Source organism: Mytilus trossulus, chromosome 3 (genome assembly GCF_036588685.1).
Source record: "Mytilus trossulus isolate FHL-02 chromosome 3, PNRI_Mtr1.1.1.hap1, whole genome shotgun sequence".
NCBI classification, from domain to species: Eukaryota; Metazoa; Mollusca; class Bivalvia; order Mytilida; family Mytilidae; genus Mytilus; species Mytilus trossulus.
The window spans coordinates 66,813,637-66,835,861 of NC_086375.1; the positions used below are offsets into that span (position 1 = coordinate 66,813,637).

A 22,225-nucleotide genomic window follows, 5' to 3' on the forward strand; every position below is an offset into this window, starting at 1 on the left:
GCCACTTAAGAAGAAATCGTTTAGATTGTTTGATGTTTATTTATTGTAGATTGCGTTAAATGCCGGAAGTAAAACAAAAGCATTTCAAACTTTGAAAGGGTGTATTTGAAACCATAAATGAATTATATTTTTTATATATCACGTGCAATATCTTACCATATAAGGTTTGTGTAATCGGTTTAAATGCAACGTAGTAAACATCTTAGTTCATTCTGACTGAACAACTGTCGATTAAAACACATAGGAATCAAAATATTTTTTTTTCTGACAGGATAGTTGAATGTAAGTATTAATCTTGTTTCACATGTTAAATACTTTAAACGTATTTATACATACACAGTTATGAGTGTATTAATTTACTGTTTAAACATCACATGGCACGAAAAAGATAATGAGACCATCTAGATTAAAAAATGACAGCATTTGTTCTGGAAGAAATTTCCACAAATCCTAGTATTAAATGAAGGCAAGAGTAGTATACCGCTGTTCAAAACTCATAAATCCATGGACAAAAAACAAAATTAAGTTCTACTGTGGATTCATTATTATTCGTTGGATACCAATATTCGTGGGTTTCGTAAGTACAGGTGAACCACGAGTTCAAATGTTCAACGAATAACATACTTTCATTCTTGCTTTGTATACAGAGATTGGCAAATCAACGAAATATAATATCCACGAATATGCAAGTTTTCAGCAATCCACGAAAATTGATACCCGCGAAAATAAATGAATTCACAGTATTTGAGAAATCAAGTGAGACCTTTATTGTTTTATCTCGTGCTGTCAAACTATTTGATATGCTTACGATTTTAATTAGCAAAATATGTTTCGTATAACTTACATCATATATTCACAAAACAGTGCATTTGATATTATTCATTGCTCTTCAACTTTGTACTTGTTGGCTTTATTAATATTTTGATATGAGCGTCACTGATGAGTCTTATGTAGACGAAACGCACGTCTGGCGTACTTAATTATAATCCTGGTACCTTTGATAACTATTTTAGTACGCTTGAAAGTTAGTTCAACGAAAAACTAGTTTTACTCAGCCGTGTGTTTGCTGAGACTTATGAGAATGATTAAGGACAACAAAATATGTTTTCTATCCTCGGCTACAATATTCTTAATTTGAACAACTGTGCTTCAATTTGGTTCAATTGTAATTGATATTTATCAATTTAGTACATGTGTATTATAGAATTTCATTTTGATTCAGATGGTATATAATTTCTCAGAAATATTCAAGAATGAAAAAAGTATGCTCCAATTTAAATGGCTTCATTATTAATCAAAATAATAAATTTACTAAGTAGAATTATATATGATTGTTTGAAAGCAAATGAGATCATATATATAAATAAGTAGTTTTTATGTTTTTTTCAGGTTATAGATATGATCATAACAGACGTTTGGTTTGGTATAATCGCGATCTTTATGATCATTACTATAATCCATTGTGATACATATCATGACTGTGGAGCGTCTTGCAAGTGTTTTCTTAAAGTCACTGGAGCTAGAAGGGCCTTTTGTAATGGATATTACATTCCAAAATTGCCAGTATCTGTTTTAAAAATTGAAATAAGAAATTCTAACCTGACAGATATCGGGCATTTTGCTTTGGTTAATCTTACATTGCATAGCGTGTATGAACTAGTGTTTTCAGGAAACTCCATACGTCACATTCATCAAGAGGCTTTTGTGAATTTAACATGTCTAACAGTTTTAACAATCAATAACGAAACTTCATTAAATGTAGAAGTTTTGAAGCAAGCACTTACAAAAGTGTCATTAAAATCTCTGAAAACACTCCGGCTCACTAACAATAACTGGCAGTATCTTCCAAATGATATGTTTGATTCATTCAAAAATACAAAGATACAAAAAGTTTATCTAACAGGAAATCAATTTTCTAGCATCAATGGATCAGCATTTAGATTTTTTACACTTTGTGAGAGGTTATTTCTTGAGGAAAATCAACTTACAAAGATATATTTCTGGAAAATGCAGCGTCTTAAAAGGTTAGGACTTGAAAGAAATAGGTTAGCAAAAGTCCCAAATTTCTGCAGTTTACACGACAGTTTATTTCCGAGACTAGAAAGATTGTCTTTGAGCTATAATAATATCGGGAATATTGATAAAACGTCATTTATTTGTTTACCTAAACTTAAGGATTTACATTTAAAGGGCATTTCCATTGTACAGTTACAAAACAATATATTTTCCAGTCTTAATAAACTAGAATATATAAACTTAGAAATGATTAATACATTAAAACGGATTGAAGATTTTGCGTTTAACAGTACGTCTATTAAAAAGATTCTCATGCAACACTGTAAATTTCGCTTTGACATAGTCGAAAGATTCAACCCTGTCACAATCTTTAAATGCTGTCCAAATGTAAATTATGTGAATCTTGGAATCAATTATCTGCCAAAAATTCCAAATATTCTTTATTCAATGTTCATTCCACTTGATAATCTCGAGACCCTTAAGTTATATTCCACCAACCTTGTTAATTTACCAAGGAATTTACTTAACAATTTAAGAAACTTACGTGAGCTGAATCTCCATGACAATAGTATACATACTTTGGATCACAGCAGTGAAATATTTGGTAATATGACAACCTTGAAATTTCTAGATCTCAGTTCTAATTTGATTTCAATCATGAATAAGACATCGCTGCAGTCTACAATACTAAATTCATTGGAGCAAATTAATCTAGGAGCCAATCCATTTTCCTGTACATGTGACCAAAAATGGTTTTTGGAATGGATTAAGCAAACCAAAGTAAAAATCGTTGGTTATCCTTACAGGTACAAATGTCGATATCCAAATAAATTAGAAGGACAATACTTAAAAGACTACAACCCAACTGATAATATTTGCAAACCATGGAATCAGTTATATACTATGGCGATAGTTTTGTCCTTATTTGGAATATCAATACTAGTAATTATCATTTTCATTTGGATATGTCAGAATAATATCAAGAATAGTGTTTACCTGCTCCGAGTTGTGTACAGTCACAGACAAGGTCATTTTACATTGGATGATCGTTTAAATTACGAATATGATGCATTCGTTGTCTACTGTGATGCAGATAGAAAATGGGTTCACAACGTCTTTTTGAAGAGAATGGAAAGTGAAGAAGGAATAAAACTTTGCATTCACCAAAGGGATTTCGATATTGGAAAAAATATAACTGGAAATATTGACAAATATCTTGAAAAAAGTTGGAAAGTTGTTGTTGTGATGTCAAATGACTTCGCCAAAAGTGAATGGTGTCAGTGGGAAGTTGATATAGTCCAGGAAAGACGACGACGTCAAGGAAAAGACGCTTTCTTGTTAATAATGCTGAAGACAATTGATTCCAAGCACATGACTAGTCCACTGCGTACGTTACTGGAGAGTACTCCTCATGTAAGTTTCCAGACAGGCGTAGGGGAAGACATGTTTTGGAGGGCCGCAGCAAGGTCCTTACAAAAACAACTTGGTCTTCCTCCCGTTGCCGTTTTGTGATAAAATTTATTCATTTGCTTTATTTTTATTAAAACAATTATATTATAGTACAATATAATGACCATTCAACAGTTACATTCATGTAAACCTTAACATTTACATCATCATTATCATTAAATAAAGGCAACATTTATATACCGGTGTTCGAAATTCATATACAATTGCAAAAAAAAAATCCGAGTAACAATCTTAAACTTGGGGAAATATATCTAATATAAGAGGAGAACAACGATACAACAGAAACACTGAAATGCAAGACACACACAAATTAACTATATCATAACAATGGCCATTTTCCTGACTTGGTACAGGACACTCATGGAGGAACATACAGGACAGAGAAAAATACAAATAAACAATACATTAGAACATTACGAAAGTTTATTGCTATTAAAGGTACCAGGCTTATAACTAAATACGTCAGACGCGTCTTTCGTCTATATAAGACTCATCAGTGACGCTCATGTCAAAATAACAAAGGAAGACAAACAAAGATGAAAGCATTGATGACCAAAAATTCCAAAACGTTGTGCCAAATACGGCTAAGATTATATGCCTGTGATAAGAAAATCCTTAGTATTTAGAAACACTCATACTTTTGAAAACAGTAAATTTATAAAAATGACCATAAAATTGATATACATGTTAACACCGAAGTGGGACACCTTTATTATTACTAGATATCGTTCTGTCGCACTTTGTTTGAAAGCAATCAATGCAGCAAGTTAAATATATTCATCAGTCGCGTATAAATAAAATGTAAATCAGTTCGATTTCACTATTTTTTCTTTCTACATGTTGATATATCAATAACCAAATAACAATCAAAACCAAGGAGTAAACAATAACAATCAAAACCACGGGACATTTACAACAACAGTTATAAATAATAAATACATTGTAAAAACACGAACTCCACTAAAAACCGGGAGTGAAATAAGGTTTTCCGGAAGGGTAAGCTTTTCCTGCACCGTATATGGCACCCGTCGTGTTATTTCTTTGTTCAGTTCGGTCATGATTGAAGGTTATTATGACTGAGGAAGAATATCAGATAAGATTTCCGACACACTTTTGTCATAAAGGCTAATCAGCTCATGATGGCCACCGTAAAATTTCTTTAGTGGTGACCTTTATTTAATTGATTCATAGCACTGTCTTAGGAACTTTTGAGAAAGCAGAATTCCTCGTTCATCAAAATCATTGAGCTATCCCTGAAGTATCGTATCAATTGAGACACATATACTCCATATGCTGGTGCCGATGGGATGTTGCTACACAAAAATGGAAAGTTGACTATAGGAAAATTAAAATCATCGCGTTTGTCATAAATTTGGGTATTCAACCTACCATCAGTAGTCATTTCGAGAAAAAGGTCTAAATAGGAAGCAGATTTATCCGTGTTGGTATTATCTTTAATGTCAAGTTCACTTGGATATATTAAAGGTAAGTGATCACAGAATCTATCAGTACATTACATCATCAATACATCATGAATATACCGAAAGGTAAAATCTAAGGACTGAGCTTATTTCTTTTCTCCTATCTGTACAAGCCCTTGGATAAAATCTGCCATATAGGAATATAAACACAAATCTGAAAGTAGAGGAGCGCAATTGGTACCCATTTTGGATTCCAATGGTCTGTAGCAAACCTCCAAATTCAACAGTGGTGTACGCGTACAACATAAGAACAAACTAAAAAATCAGTTTAAAACGGTTTAACTCCTTAAAGGGATAAAAATAGAAATACATCTAACAAAAACATAGAGTGGACGTGGTAAGGTACTTGTATATCCAAACAAACAAAAAACACTGATTTAACACATTATCATTCAGTACACATCCAACATCCAATGGATTAAGTGTAAAAATATCATAAAAAGTCAGAGAAAAATATGAACTTCTGCAATGCCAAGATACAAATAGTAGAGCTATGAATATGTATACGTATATAATAACATTTAATTTGCTGTTAATTTTCTGATGACAACAAAAATATGCATACAATTAAAAAGAATATTCAAAGATATAATTACAGTGTTGAACTATTAACCATTTAAAATAAGTTTATTGAGGAACGATAAGTTTTCCAGGATCGTCTGGTACGGTGACATCTCCGAAAAAATTACCATGTGTTTTCCCGTTTGACATAAGTTTTCTACAGGTTCTTCCAAATTTCAATACCAAATATTTAAATCTATGAAAGAATTTAGTAAAGGTTTTAAATAATTTGTGGTTACAGAATCGACATAAGCAAATTTACCATTAATACATAGTCTTCGTTTATAAAAATCAAAAACGTTACAACAAACCCGTTCATAACGAGTTGTGATATGTTAACACCTTAAAATAGTACCAGAGGAACAGTTGTGTTTATATCACAGGTAGTGAAAAACTACCTTTTATCTAAGTGCCTCTCCTCGTACAACAGTTGTAAACATTTAATAATTCTCTTTGCTCTAGTGTTCTTCATTCTTATCTTAAAGACAGATTGAAAGAATTAGTTGAACATATATCTTATTTACTATTTTACTAAGGTGAAATTTAAAAAAGTCAAGAATTGAAAATTGACACTATTACCAATGCTATTTCAACTGATTGGTCGGAGCTTACGTTGTAATTCGCATAAGGACAGTTAAAGATGTGTGTAATAAGTATGATTGCCGTTGTAATTATTATTGAATTCTTATCACCTATCAGTGTCACCAAACACATATACAAAAGAACTGAGTGTATGATACAGGACGAATATCTGGATACTTAATTGATGAGTTTATCCCAAAACTACTGTCTATAGATGGACTGGTCTTAAATAGGCGAACTTCTTAAATCCCTCCAAGTCAAGTGAAATAGATCTAGTAATACCAGTCAAAAGAGCAGTAGTTAAATTTTTTGACAGGTAATGTATCTACTTTTCGAGATATTTGAGTTTTAAAAAGTAACGAAAAACAATTTACTCGAACTGATGGAGAGTTGTCTCATTGGCACTCACACCACATCTTCCTATATCTTTTTACCTTAAATTTGCATTGGTATTATTTTGAACTCAAATAAAAAGAAAAGAAATCAAGAACTGCTTAAATTTTGGTAAATAACTGTTTATGCTATTGAAGATTTATTTGAAAAGAAAAATGTCTTATGATGCAAAACATTTCATACTGAATCTTAGGAAAAAATCAAGGAGTCTAAATATCTGACACAAATTCCAAAATCTCACATGAGTTCTTCCTTAAGGCAGGGCCAAACAAGCTTTCTAAAGCAGTAGTGTGTTTTATAATTCAAATGGTATTATTATAGGAAACAACAATGATCCTTTGTTTGAAGACTTGTTGCTTTGTTTATATGGGTTTATTTATGAACTTTTCAAAATTTCATCTTCTGAAATAAATTAGGATGGTTTTTGACGTTGTCCTTCACAATATGGTATCTATCTTGACTGCATCTACCTACATGAATTTGAGATAAAGGAAACCACGGATGAAAACAAAAGTAATAACTGTCTTGACTAACGTCTGGAAATTGAACATAAGAATAAATGAAAGCTAAACTTTTCCACAATTAAATATTTCAATTTTTCCCTTGTGAACTTTTCATTTTATCTAGCAATACAGAAGGACAAACATACTTTAAATGCAACTCGATATCTAAAATCTTGCGAAAACCTTAATTACTTTCACATTTTCATACAGCTCAGTCATATGAAACTTCAAATAAAAAAAAATATGCACATGTTTTTTTTAACTTAATGGCTAGGTTTTATTATAAAACTTATGTACATATATAGATATAGGAAGATGTGGTGTGAGTGCCAATGAGACAACTCTCCATCCAAATAACAATTTAAAAATTAAACCATTATAGGTTAAAGTACGGCCTTCAACACGGAGCCTTGGCTCACACCGAACAACAAGCTATAAAGGGCCCCAAAATTACTAGTGTAAAACCATTAAAACGGGAAAACCAACGGTCTAATCTATATAAACAAAACGAGAAACGAGAAACACGTATATATTACATAAACAAACGACAACTACTGTATATACCTTGTTCTCAAGAAAATTCTATAATTTTTCCAAATTAAGAAGAAGTGTACTTTTTTTTAATACTTGCTTCCTGCAAATACCTTGCCGACATGTTTTCCGTATGCAGCCTGATCTTTCTCGTAAAAATCTCGTTTTTTTATGACTTTTTGCGTTGAGGCTTGGACTAAGTTGGGTGTGACTATTTTCTGTTTTGGTCTTTGTATTATGTATTCGGGTTTTGTTTTCTGTAATTAGTTAATACTTCAGTTTTATCATATATATCTTGAATATTCATTTGATAAAATGTACTGTTTGCAATAGCATAAATTGTTCTAAATAATAAGGATGTTTTTATCCCAAGCAAAAAAACAAAGCCGTATTTGGCACAACCTTTCTCAGCTTTTGATCATCAGTGCTGTACAACTTTGCACTTGTTTTACTTTTTAACTTTTTTATCTTGGCGTCACTGGTAAGTCTTGTATGGACGAGAAGCGTTTTTGGCGTATTGAATTTTAAACCTGATGCCTTTTGTTATCTATTATTCGTGTGTTTCTTTGTTCAAAAGTTCGTCTATTTATTTGTATTACTAGTATAGTCCTGTAATATTATGTTGTCATTTTAATATTATATTTAACATTGCCATTTAAGTGCGAGGGTTGGCATGCCACAAGACCAGATTCCCACCATTTTATTCTTTTAAAATGTCCTGTACCAAGTCAGGAAAATGGCCATTGTTATATCATAGTTCGTTTCTGTGTGTGTAACATTTTAACGTTGTGTTTCCTTTGTGTAGTTTGTTTCCACTTATATTTGAGTGTGAATTCACATTACTATAAAGCGTGTCACGGAACTTTTCTATCCCAAATTCATGTATTTGGTTTTGATATATATTTCTTCTTCTTATCGGATGTTGTCTAATGCTTAGTCCGTTTCTGTGTGTGTTACATTTGAATGTTGTGTCGTTGTACTCCTCTTATATTTAATGCGTTCAGTTAAGTTTAAATTTGTTACCCCGATTTTGTTTTTTGTCCATAGATTTACGAGCCTTGAACAGTGGTATACTATTGTTGCCTTTATTTGTATAAAAGTATAATATACTCCAATATTAGAAAAAATAAATTACAAAGTCCCCCAACCCGTGACTCGCCATTTTTTTTATTATTAGAGCAAGAAATAGCAATACTTAAAAAGGTCATTAAGTGAAGGGATGGTCTAAATGTTAAAGATGCATTTCCTTTTATACTGCAACTATTTATGTTTATTTCCTTAATATAGTAGCGCAGCTATATATTGCGCACTGTCAACGTCATCATTAACCACTTTGACCACAAACAGGGTTTCATTAAAGCAGAAAAAAACAAATTGAAAGTGGTGTTATAATTTAAATACCTTTCGAAATATTAATCTTAATTGCAGTAATTAGGATAATGTCATAAAATATAAAAGCAATTTCTTAGATTAAACCTCGCCCTTTCCCAGTTTCTCAGCCTTATACAAACATTTTTATATTTTTTCTGATATTGACCGAATATTGTTTATTTATTATTAGATAAACATTGAATTTGATACCAGTTAATTTCAATTGACATCCACAAGGACAGATCGGTTCATTCAGCAAACCAGTCCTATATAAATAAGCTTGTAGATGACTGCATTTATGTCATAACGTTTTCGCCCTTCTACCAGTAAAGTTATTGGTATACCATAGATATTTTTCGGACTTTTTTGTTTTCAGAGATGATTGAATTGGTATAATATAAAACTTTAATAATTTCATGTGCGAATTGTATGCATGATTTCCGTAACAATCTGTCATGCTTTATACGGATTTTAAACTTAAAATTTTGCTAATGGCCTTAACAGTTTGACCTAATCAGTTTTTTTATAGACTCGACGGGATAATCATTTGCCAACCTTTATTTTTTGCTGATTAGTATCATCAAAAATGTGGAAATAGCGTTTACGAATAAGTAAGGCGGAGATAACAAATCTATAATCTTGGCTTACCTTCTAACGTCATGGGGTCGGTCATTCTAGGGCATAGTTTGTTTTAAAACGAAGTGAAAGCATATGACAGAATCAAATAATTCATTTGTCAGCTTATAAGAACTCAGCATTTGGATGTAGTTAACACGTCTCTAAATATAATGAAATCAATATTTTTCACATTTTGTTTTAACTAGTATTATGAACTAACATCCCTTTCTAAAAAAAATTAATCAATTTGTTTTGATAACATCTATCGCAATATCAAGATATCAACAACTATCATTATATGGGATTTAAAACACAAAGTCCTTTAAAATAACTATTTGCAATAAAACAAGTATATAAAAAGACGCATAAATACAGGCAACAGTAGTATACAACTGCTTAAAAGTCATAAATTGATTGAGAGAAAACAAATCCTGGTTACAAACTAAAACTGAGGGAAACGCATCAACTTTAAGAGTTAAACAACGAAACAACAGAACTATTGAAGTTCAACAAAAAACAAGCGAAAATGCAACATACATAGAAACGAACTATTAGATAACAGCTGCCATATTCAGGACTTGATACATGACATTTCAAGAAAAAAAGGAGGGTTGAACCTAAATACCCAAACCTCACGATTTATTGCAATGTTATTACAAGCCAGAATTCAGCACTTCCGTTTTCATAAATCTACTGTTTGCAAAAGTATGAAACATTCAAAATACTAAGGCTGTTCTTATCCCATGCATAGATTACTTAAGGTGGTACCTAACACTAAATTTATAAAGAAGACCACATTATTGATATTCATGTCAACACCGAAGTGTTGACTACTGGGCAGGTGATACCCTCGGGGACGAAACGTCCACCAGCAGTGGCATCGACCCAGTGGTGTAAATAGTTATCAAAGGTACCAGGATTATAATTTAGTACGCCAGACGCGTCTACATAAGACTCATTAGTGACGCTCATATCAAAATATTTATAAAGCCAAACTAGTACAAAGTTGAAGAGCATTGAGGATCGGTTTTCAACACGGAGTCATGGTTCACACCGAAAAGCAAACTATGGTTCATTCTGGCTATTCCTACATTTTGAATTTTACAGGTAAAATAGTAAAATGTTATGTAGGAGTTCCCAGAATTTTTTTGTAAACAATGGGAATATGCAGGATTATCTTGTAACAACACTAAACTAATGAGATCTAATGAATCAAGGTAAATGCAGGTAATTCTTGTAGAAAATAAAGAAAAAGAATAATTTATATCACAATCTTTTACTTCATTTAATAATTTCATATCACAGTTTATGTAAATAATATTCAAATAAAATTACATTAAACAAAGCACCAAAAGTATACTAAATTGACATTATTTATAGCACTCGCATAGTAAAACATTGAACATGATTGAACATATAAGAGAATACAAAGTCTTAATCAATGTGCAGGAGATGAGGAGCAGCATCCCCATACCCGACTGGAGTAAGTTCATCATTCTGTAACATTATTTTCTATTATTATCTATGATAATTAAGTACTTTTGATATTATATTTATTTTTAAAAATCATAATTTGTTAAAGTAAAGAAATTAATAAATTCTTTGTGTCTGTCCCAAGTCAGGAGCCGAAAATTCAGTGGTTGTTGTTTGTTTATGTGTTACATATAACTATGCGGTATGGGCTTTGCTCATTGTTGAACGCCATACGGTGACCTATAGTTGTTAATGTCTGTGTCATTTTGGTCACTTGTGGACAGTTGTCTCATTGGCAATCATACCACATCTCCTTCTTTTATATTTGAGGCTGAAGTTGAAAGTGTGGGTAGCTATTAATTTTCTTTTTAAATACTTTTTTTATAGTTCAATGTAAGTATCTAATGTTGTTTCATATAATAGAACATGTAAAATCTAATACATTTATATATATACGTATACAAATTGCGGCTTTTATCCAACGCATTCATAGGTTTGAACGTTGTTTTCGATTTAGACTTGTTTATACTAATTTCGTTTGGGCTAGTATTATATTTTCCCTTCAATTAATAAAATCCGTTCATACTATTTCGACTCTTTAAAATTCAACAGTCTACCCTAAATTGAGGTCGATCCCTAACATCACTGACGAGACATTTATTGTCGAAATCTAGATATGGTGTAAAACAAAATTATTACCTCATGTTTGTGGTTTACAATCTTTGTCGCAAGTTTATTGTTTTTTGTTTGGTATTGAATTACTATAAAGATCCGTTTTGTTATATCTTGTGATGAATGTATTTGGCAATCTTCAAGGGCAGTCAGTAGGGTTTAAGAACATCAGTTGTTCGACCTGTTTGTCAAATGCGTTTTGTTAAAATATACGTTTTCACTTTTTTAGAGTCTTTTTGAAGATGTTGTTTGTGCGGTATTTTGTTTTATATTCAAACGTATAAAAATTGCGGTTTTTATCCAACGCAATCATAGTTTTTTTAATGTTGTTTTCAACTTGTTTGATATTTACAGCGACAAGTATGGATTTCAGAGGAAGATTAACTATAAACAGGTTTAATGACTAACAATGCAAGTCCTTTACAAGCAGATAACATTTATTAAGAAATATTTAAGCAGTTTTTAAGTCAGGCAAATTTATGAATGATTTAAGTGGTTCTGACAGCCATCTCCGCGAATCATTTTATTAAATACTGTTTTTGCAAAACTACGTACCAACTTTTATTACTCTATCTTGTGATTTTCAAAAACTAATTACTTTGCCTATTTAAGTGTACGAAATCGATTGACTATATTACGTTAAACTTGTATATGAAAGTCACAGAAAAAATGTATCTAAATATATGCATGTCTTAATATATTCGTGAAAAAATAATACTTCAGAAAACTAGTTTTACTCATCCTTGTGTTTACCGAGTTTTGTGGGAATAAAATAAGTCTGTTCTCGGCTACCATGTATTTAAGAAATAAACAACTATATTCAACCTACAAATCAAGAAGTATTTTTTAACGTTTTTTTAGGTTAAAAATATGATCATAACAGACATTTGGTGTGGTATTCTGGTGATCTTTATGATTATGACAAAAATCCACACTGATACGGATCTTGAATGTGGAAAGTTTTGCAAGTGTCTTTCCAGGCGATTTAAGAGAGCCATTTGCCATGGATCTTACATTCCGAAATTACCAGTATCTGTTTTAGAAGTTGAACTAAGAAACTCTAACCGGACAGATATCGGGCGTTTTGCCTTGGTTAATCTTACATTCCATAGAGTGAATGAATTTGTATTGTCAGGAAACTCCATACGTCACATTAATCAAGAAGCTTTCGTGAATTTAACATGGCTTTCAGTTTTAACAGTCAATAACGAAACTTCCTTAGGTGTGGATGGATTGAAGAAAGCACTTACAAAACTGTCTTTAAATTACACAAGAAAACTCCGGTTAACTAACAACAACTGGACGTATCTTTCAAATGATATGTTTGAACCGTTCATAAATACAAAGATTAAGGAAGTTTATCTTACCGGGAATCAATTTTCTTATATCAATGGATCATCATTTAAATTTTTACCTCTATTAGAGAAGTTAGTCCTAGAAAACAAAAAACTCATACAGATACATTTCTGGGAAATGCTGGGTCTTAATAATTTAAGACTTAATGGAAATAGATTAGCAAAAGTTCCAAATTTCTGCAGTTTTGGGGACAGTTTATGTCCGAGACTTGAGAGTTTGTCTCTGAGCGATAATAATATAGGAATTATTGATAAAACTTCTTTTTTGTGTCTGCCAGCACTTAAGTTTTTAAAAATGATGGGCATTTCAATTGTTGAATTAAAAAAAACAACATATTTTATGGTCTTACAAAGCTTAAAGACGTAAGTTTAGGAAAGATAAGTACATTAAAACGGATTGAAGATTTTGCGTTTTACAATTCTTGTATAAAAAGGATTGTTATGAATAACTGTAACTTCCGTTTTCACCCAATAGAAAGGTTCAACCCCGTCACAATCTTCAAATTCTGTCCAAATGTGAATCATGTGAATCTTGGACTCAATCATATGCCAAAGATTCCAAATATTCTTTATGTTATGTCCAAACCACTTGATAATCTGGAGTCACTGCTGCTGCATTCCACCGGACTCTTTGATTTACCAAGACAAGAAATCTGCTTTCAAATTTCAGAAAGTTACGTGATTTGAATCTCCAAGACAATAGCTTACATACCTTTGATCACAGCATAGGAATCTTTGGTAATATCATATCCTTGAAATCTCTAGATCTCAGTTCTAATTTGATTTCAATCATAAATAAAACATTGCTATCGTCAAGATTACTAAATTCATTGGAGCAAATTAATCTAGGAGCCAATCCATTTTCCTGTACATGTGACCAAAAATGGTTTTTGGAATGGATTAAGCAAACCAAAGTAAAAGTCGATGGTTATCCTAAAAATTATAAATGTCGATATCCAAAGGAATTAGACGGACAATATTTAAAAAATTACACCCCTACTGATGATATTTGTAAACCATGGAATCAGTTATATACTATTGCGATAGTTTTTCTCTTTTTTGGAGTATAAATACTAGTCATAATCATTTTCATTTGGATATGTCAGAATGATATTAAGAATACTGTTTACCTGCTCCGAGTCGTGTACAATCACAGACAAGGCCTTGTTGCATACGATGAACGTTTAATCTACGAATATCATGCATTCGTTGTATACTGTGATGCAGATAGAAAATGGGTTCACAAGTCTTTTTGAAGAGAATGGAAAGTGAAGAAGGAATAAAACTTTGCATTCACCAAAGGGATTTCGATATTGGAAAAAATATAACTGGAAATATTGACAAATATCTTGAAAAAAGTTGGAAAGTTGTTGTTGTGATGTCAAATGACTTCGCCAAAAGTGAATGGTGTCAGTGGGAAGTTGATATAGTCCAGGAAAGACGACGACGTCAAGGAAAAGACGCTTTCTTGTTAATAATGCTGAAGACAATTGATTCCAAGCACATGACTAGTCCACTGCGTACGTTACTGGAGAGTACTCCTCATGTAAGTTTCCAGACAGGCGTAGGGGAAGACATGTTTTGGAGGGCCGCAGCAAGGTCCTTACAAAAACAACTTGGTCTTCCTTCCGTTGCCGTTTTGTGATAAAATTTATTCATTTGCTTTATTTTTATTAAAACAATTATATTATAGTACAATATAATGACCATTCAACAGTTACATTCATGTAAACCTTAACATTTACATCATCATTATCATTAAATAAAGGCAACATTTATATACCGGTGTTCGAAATTCATATACAATTGCAAAACAAAAATCCGAGTAACAATCTTAAACTTGGGGAAATATATCTAATAACAATTGCCATTTTCCTGACTTGGTACAGGACACTCATGGAGGAACATACAGGACAGAGAAAAATACAAATAAACAATACATTAGAACATTACGACAAGTTTATTGCTATTAAAGGTACCAGGCTTATAACTAAATACGTCAGACGCGTCTTTCGTCTATATAAGACTCATCAGTGACGCTCATGTCAAAATAACAAAGGAAGACAAACAAAGATGAAAGCATTGATGACCAAAAATTCCAAAATGTTGTGCCAAATACGGCTAAGATTATCTGCCTGGGATAAGAAAATCCTTAGTATTTACAAACAATCATACTTTTGAAAACAGTAAATTTATAAAAATGACCATAGAATTGATAAACATATTAACACCGAAATGGGACACCTTTATTATTACTAGAAATCGTTCTGTCGCATTGTGTTTGAAAGCAAACAATGCAGCAAGTTAAATATATTCATCAGTCGCGTATAAATAAAATGTAAATCAGTTCGATTTCACTATGTTTTCTTTCTACATGTTGATATATCAATAACCAAATAACAATCAAAACCAAGGAGTAAACAATAACAATCAAAACCACGGGACATTTACAACAACAGTTATAAATAATAAATAAGTAACAACACGAACTCGTCGTGTTATTTCTTTGTTCAGTTCGGTCATGATTGAAGGTTATTATGACTGAGGAAGAATATCAGATATGATTTCCGACACACTGTTGTCATAAAGGCTAATCAGCTCATGATGGCCACCGTAAAATTTCTTTAGTGGTGACCTTTATTTAATTGATTCATAGCACTGTCTTATGAACTTTTGAGAACGCAGAATTCCTCGTTCATAAAAATCAATGTACTTTGAGCTAGCCCCAAATTATCGTATCAATTGAGACACATATACTCCATATGCTGGTGCCGATGGGATGTTGCTACACAAAAATGGAAAGTTGACTATAGGAAAATCAAAATCATCGCTTTTGTCATAAATTTGGGTATTCAACCTACCATCAGTAGTCATTTCGAGAAAAAGGTCTAAATAGAAGGCAGATTTATCCGTGTTGGTATTATCTTTAATGTCAAGTTCACTTGGATATATTAACTGTAAGTGATCACAGAATCTATCAGTACATTACATCATCAATACATCATGAATATACCGAAAGGTAAAATCTAATGACTGGGCTAATTTCTTTTTCTCCTATCTGTACAAGCCCTTGGATAAAATCTGCCATATAGGAATATAAAGACAAATCTGAAAGTAGAGGAGCGCAATTGGTACCCATTTGGGATTCCAATGGTCTGTAGCAAACCTCCAAATTCGACAGTGGTGAACGCGTACAACATAAGAACAAACTAAAAAATCAGTTTAAAACGGTTTAACTCCTTAAAGGGATAAAAATAGAAATACATCTAACAAAAAACATAGAGTGGACGTGGTAAGGTACTTGTATATCCAAACAAACAAAAAACACTGATTTAACACGTTATCATTCAGTACACATCCAACATCCAATGGATTAAGTGTAAAAATATCATAAAAAGTCAGAGAAAAATATGAACTTCTGCAATGCCAAGATACAAATAGTAGAGCTATGAATATGTATACGTATATAATAACATTTAATTTGCTGTTAATTTTCTGATGACAACAAAATTATGCATACAATTAAAAAGAATATTCAAAGATATAATTACAGTGTTAAACTATTAACCATTTAAAATAAGTTTATTGAGGATCGATAAGTTTTCCAGGATCGTCTGGTATGGTGAAATCTCCGAAAAAAATACCATGTGTTTTCCCGTTTGACATAAGTTTTTTACAGGTTCTTCCAAATTTCAATACCAAATATTTAAATCTATGAAAGAATTTAGTAAAGGTTTTAAATAATTTGTGGTTACAGAATCGACATAAGCAAATTTACCATTAATACATAGTCTTCGTTTATAAAAATCAAAAACTTTACAACAAACCCGTTCATAACGAGTTGTGATATGTTAACACCATAAGATAGTACCAGAGGAACAGTTGTGTTTGTATCACAGGTAGTGTAAAACTACCTTTTATCTAAGTGCCTCTCCTCGTACAACAGGTGTAAACAGTTAATAATTCTCTTTACTCTAGTGTTCTTCATTCTTATCTTAAAGACAGATTCAAGGAATTAGTTGAACATATATCTTATTTAAAAGATGTACTAAGGTGAAATTTAAAAACGTCAAGAATTGAAAATTGACACTATTACCAATGCTATTTCAACTGATTGGTCGGAGCTTACGTTGTAATTCGCATAAGGACAGTTAAAGATGTGTGTAATAAGTATGATTGCCGTTGTAATTATTATTGAATTCTTATCACCTATCAGTGTCACCAAACACATATACAAAAGAACTGAGTGTATGATACAGGACGAATATCTGGATACTTAATTGATGAGTTTATCCCAAAACTACTGTCTATAGATGGACTGGTCTTAAATAGGCGAACTTCTTAAATCCCTCCAAGTCAAGTGAAATAGATCTAGTAATACCAGTCAAAAGAGCAGTAGTTAAATTTTTTGACAGGTAATGTATCTACTTTTCGAGATATTTGAGTTTTAAAAAGTAACGAAAAAAATTTGACTCGAACTTTTACCTTAAATTTGCATTGGTATTATTTTGAACTCAAATAAAAAGAAAAGAAATCAAGAACTGCTTAAATTTTGGTAAATAACTGTTTATGAGCTATTGAAAACTTATATGAAAAGAAAAATGTGTTATGATGCAAAACATTTCATTCTGAATCTTAGGAAAAAATCAAGAAGTCCACATATTTGACACAAATTCCAAAATCTCACATGAGTACTTCCTTAAGGCAGGGCCAAACAAGCCTTCTAAAACAGTAGTGTGGTTTTTTTTTTAATTCAAATGGTATTATTATAGGAAACAACAATGATCCTTTGTTTGAAGACTTGTTGCTTTGTTTAAATGGGTTTATTTATGAACTTTTCAAAACTTCATCTTCTGAAATAAATAAGGATGGTTGTTTTTGACGTTGTCCTTCACAATATGGTATCTTTCTTGACTGCATCTACCTACATGAATTTGAGATAAAGGAAACCACGGATGAAAACAAAAGTAATAACTGTCTTGACTAACGTCTTGAAATTGACAATAAGAATCAATGAAAGCTAAACTTTTCCACAATTAAATATTTCAATTTTCCCCTTGTGAACTTTTTATCTAGCAATACAGAAGGACAAACATACTTTAAATGCAACTCTATATCTAAAATCTTGCGAAAAACTTTATTACTTTCACATTTTCATACAGCTCAGTCATATGAAACTTCAAATAAAAAAAAAATATGCACATGTTTTTTTTTTTAACTTAATGGCTAGGTTTTATTATAAAACTTATGTACATATACCTTGTTCTCAAGAAAATTCTATAATTTGTCCAAATTAAGAAGAAGTGTACTTTTTTTAATACTTGCTTCCTGCAAATAACTTGCCGACATGTTTTCCGTATGCAGCCTGATCTTTCTCGTAAAAATTTCGTTTTTTTATGACTTTTTGCGTTGAGGCTTGGACTAAGTTGGGTGTGACTGTTTTCTGTTTCGGTCTTTGTATTATATATTCGGGTTTTGTTTTCTGTAATTAGTTAATACTTCAGTTTTATCACATATATCTTGAATATCCATTTGATAAAATTAACTGTTTGCAATAGCATAAATTGTTCTAAATAATAAGGATGTTTTTATCCCAAGCAAAAAAACAAAGCCGGATTTGGCACAACCTTTTTCAGCTTTTGATCATCAGTGCTGTACAACTTTGCACTTGTTTTACTTTTTAACTTTTTTATCTTGGCGTCACTGGTAAGTCTTGTATGGACGAGAAGCGTTTTTGGCGTATTGAATTTTAAACCTGATGCTTTTTGTTATCTATTATTCGTGTGTTTCTTTGTTCAAAAGTTCGTCTATTTATTTGTATTACTAGTATAGTCCTGTAATATTATGTTGTCATTTTAATATTATATTTAACATTGCCATTTAAGTGCGAGGGTTGGCATGCCACAAGACCAGGTTCAACCCACCATTTTATTCTTTTAAAATGTCCTGTACCAAGTCAGGAAAATGGCCATTGTTATATCATAGTTCGTTTCTGTGTGTGTAACATTTTAACGTTGTGTTTCCTTTGTGTCGTTTGTTTCCACTTATATTTGAGTGTGAATTCACATTACTATAAAGCGTGTCACGGAACTTTTCTATCCCAAATTCATGTATTTGGTTTTGATGTTATATTTGTTCTTCTTATCGGAATTTGTCTAATGCTTAGTCCGTTTCTGTGTGTGTTACATTTGAATGTTGTGTCGTTGTACTCCTCTTATATTTAATGCGTTCAGTTAAGTTTAAGTTTGTTACCCCGATTTTGTTTTTTGTCCATAGATTTACGAGCCTTGAACAGTGGTATACTACTGTTGCCTTTATTTTTTATAAAAGAATAATATACTCCAATATTAGAGAAAATAAATTACAAAGTCCCCCAACCCGTGACTCGCCATTTTTTTTTATAAGAGCAAGAAATAGCAATGCTTAAAAAGGTCATTAAGTGAAGGGATGGTCTAAATGTTAAAGATGCATTTCCTTTTATACTGCAACTATTTATGTTTATTTCCTTAATATAGTAGCGCAGCTATATATTGCGCACTGTCATCGTCATCATTAACCACTTTGACCACAAACAGGGTTTCATTAAAGCAGAAAAAAACAAATTGAAAGTGGTGTTATAATTTAAATACCTTTCGAAATATCAATCTTAATTGCAGTAATTAGGATAATGTCATAAAATATAAAAGCAATTTCTAAGGTTAAACCTCGCCCTTTCCCAGTTTCTGAGCCTTATACAAACAATTTTATATTTTTTCTGATATTGACCGAATATTGTTTATTAATTATTAGATAAACATCGAATTTGATACCAGTTAATTTCAATTGACATTCACAAGGACAGATCGGTTCATTCAGCAAACCAGTCCTATATAAATAAGCTTGTAGATGACTGCATTTATGTCATAACGTTTTCGCCCTTCTACCAATAAAGTTATTGGTATACCATAGATATGTTTCGGTCAGTTTGTTTTCAGAGATGATTGAATTGGTATAATATAAAACTTTAGTAATTTCATGTGCGAATTGTATGCATGATTTCCGTTACTATCTATCATGCTTTATACGGATTTTAAACTTAAAATTTTGCTAATGGTCTTAACAGTTTGACCTAATCAGTTTTTTTATAGACTCGACGGGATAATCATTTGCCAACTTTGATTTTTTGCTGATTAGTATCATCAAAAATGTGGAAATAGCGTTTACGAATTAGTAAGGCGGAGATAACAAATCTATAATCTTGGCTTACCTTCTTACGTCATGGGATCAGTCATTCATACGGCATGGTTTTAAATGGGATTTAGAACACAAAGTCCTTTAAAATAACTATTTACAATAAAACAAGTATATAAAAAGACGCATAAATACAGGCAACAGTAGTATACCACTGCTTAAAAGTCATAAATTGATTGAGAGAAAACAAATCCTGGTTACAAACTAAAACCGAGGGAAACGCATCAACTTTAAGAGTTAAACAACGAAACAACAGAACTATTGAAGTTCAACAAAAAACAAGCGAAAATGCAACATACATAGAAACGAACTATTAGATAACAGCTGCCATATTCAGGACTTGATACATGACATTTCAAGAAAAAAAGGAGGGTTGAACCTAAATACCCAAACCTCACGATTTATTGCAATGTTATTACAAGCCAGAATTCAGCACTTCCGTTTTCATAAATTTACTGTTTGCAAAAGTATGAAACATTCAAAATACTAAGGCTGTTCTTATCCCATGCATAGATTACTTAATGTGGTACCTAACACTAAATTTATAAAGAAGACCACATTATTGATATTCATGTCAACACCGAAGTGTTGACTACTGGTCAGGTGATACCCTCGGGGACGAAACGTCCACCAGCAGTGGCATCGACCCAGTGGTGTAAATAGTTATCAAAGGTACCAGGATTATAATTAAGTACGCCAGACGCGTCTACATAAGACTCATTAGTGACGCTCATATCAAAATATTTATAAAGCCAAACTAGTACAAAGTTGAAGAGCATTGAGGATCGGTTTTCAACACGGAGTCATGGTTCACACCGAACAGCAAACTATGGTTCATTCTGGCTATTCCTACATTTTGAATTTTACAGGTAAAATAGTAAAATGTTATGTAGGAGTTCCCAGAATTGTTTTGTAAACAATGGGAATATGCAGGATTATCTTGTAACAACACTAAACTAATGAGATCTAATGAATCAAGGTAAATGCAGGTAATTCTTGTAGAAAATAAAGAAAAAGAATAATTTATATCACAATCTTTTACTTCATTTAATAATTTCATATCACAGTTTATGTAAATAATATTCAAATAAAATTACATTAAACAAAGCACCAAAAGTATACTAAATTGACATTATTTATAGCACTCGCATAGTAAAACATTGAACATGATTGAACATATAAGAGAATATAAAGTCTTAATCAATGTGCAGGAGATGAGGAGCAGCATCCCCATACCCGACTGGAGTAAGTTCATCATTCTGTAACATTATTTTCTATTATTATCTATGATAATTAAGTACTTTTGATATTATATTTATTTTTTAAAAATCATAATTTGTTAAAGTAAAGAAATTAATAAATTCTTTGTGTCTGTCCCAAGTCAGGAGCCGAAAATTCAGTGGTTGTTGTTTGTTTATGTGTTACATATAACTATGCGGTATGGGCTTTGCTCATTGTTGAACGCCATACGGTGACCTATAGTTGTTAATGTCTGTGTCATTTTGGTCACTTGTGGACAGTTGTCTCATTGGCAATCATACCACATCTCCTTCTTTTATATTTGAGGCTGAAGTTGAAAGTGTGGGTAGCTATTAATTTTCTTTTTAAATACTTTTTTTATAGTTCAATGTAAGTATCTAATGTTGTTTCATATAATAGAACATGTAAAATCTAATACATTTATATATATACGTATACAAATTGCGGCTTTTATCCAACGCATTCATAGGTTTGAACGTTGTTTTCGATTTAGACTTGTTTATACTAATTTCGTTTGGGCTAGTATTATATTTTCCCTTCAATTAATAAAATCGGTTCATACTATTTCGACTCTTTAAAATTCAACAGTCTACCCTAAATTGAGGTCGATCCCTAACATCACTGACGAGACATTTATTGTCGAAATCTAGATATGGTGTAAAACAAAATTATTACCTCATGTTTGTAGTTTACAATCTTTGTCGCAAGT

The 22,225-nt window shown here is 31.7% G+C and overlaps 1 protein-coding gene across 1 annotated transcript; it reads left to right on the forward strand.

Moving 5' to 3' along the window:
• Nucleotides 1–221: 221 nt before the first annotated feature.
• On the forward strand, nt 222–3,609 carry LOC134709655 (toll-like receptor 13). The gene is made up of 2 exons (XM_063569807.1): nt 222–282; nt 1,390–3,609. Exon 2 carries the CDS (start codon nt 1,399–1,401, stop codon nt 3,526–3,528), a length of 2,130 nt encoding a protein of 709 aa, XP_063425877.1. The 5' UTR covers nt 222–282; nt 1,390–1,398; the 3' UTR covers nt 3,529–3,609.
• The last annotated feature ends 18,616 nt before the right edge of the window (nt 3,610–22,225 follow it).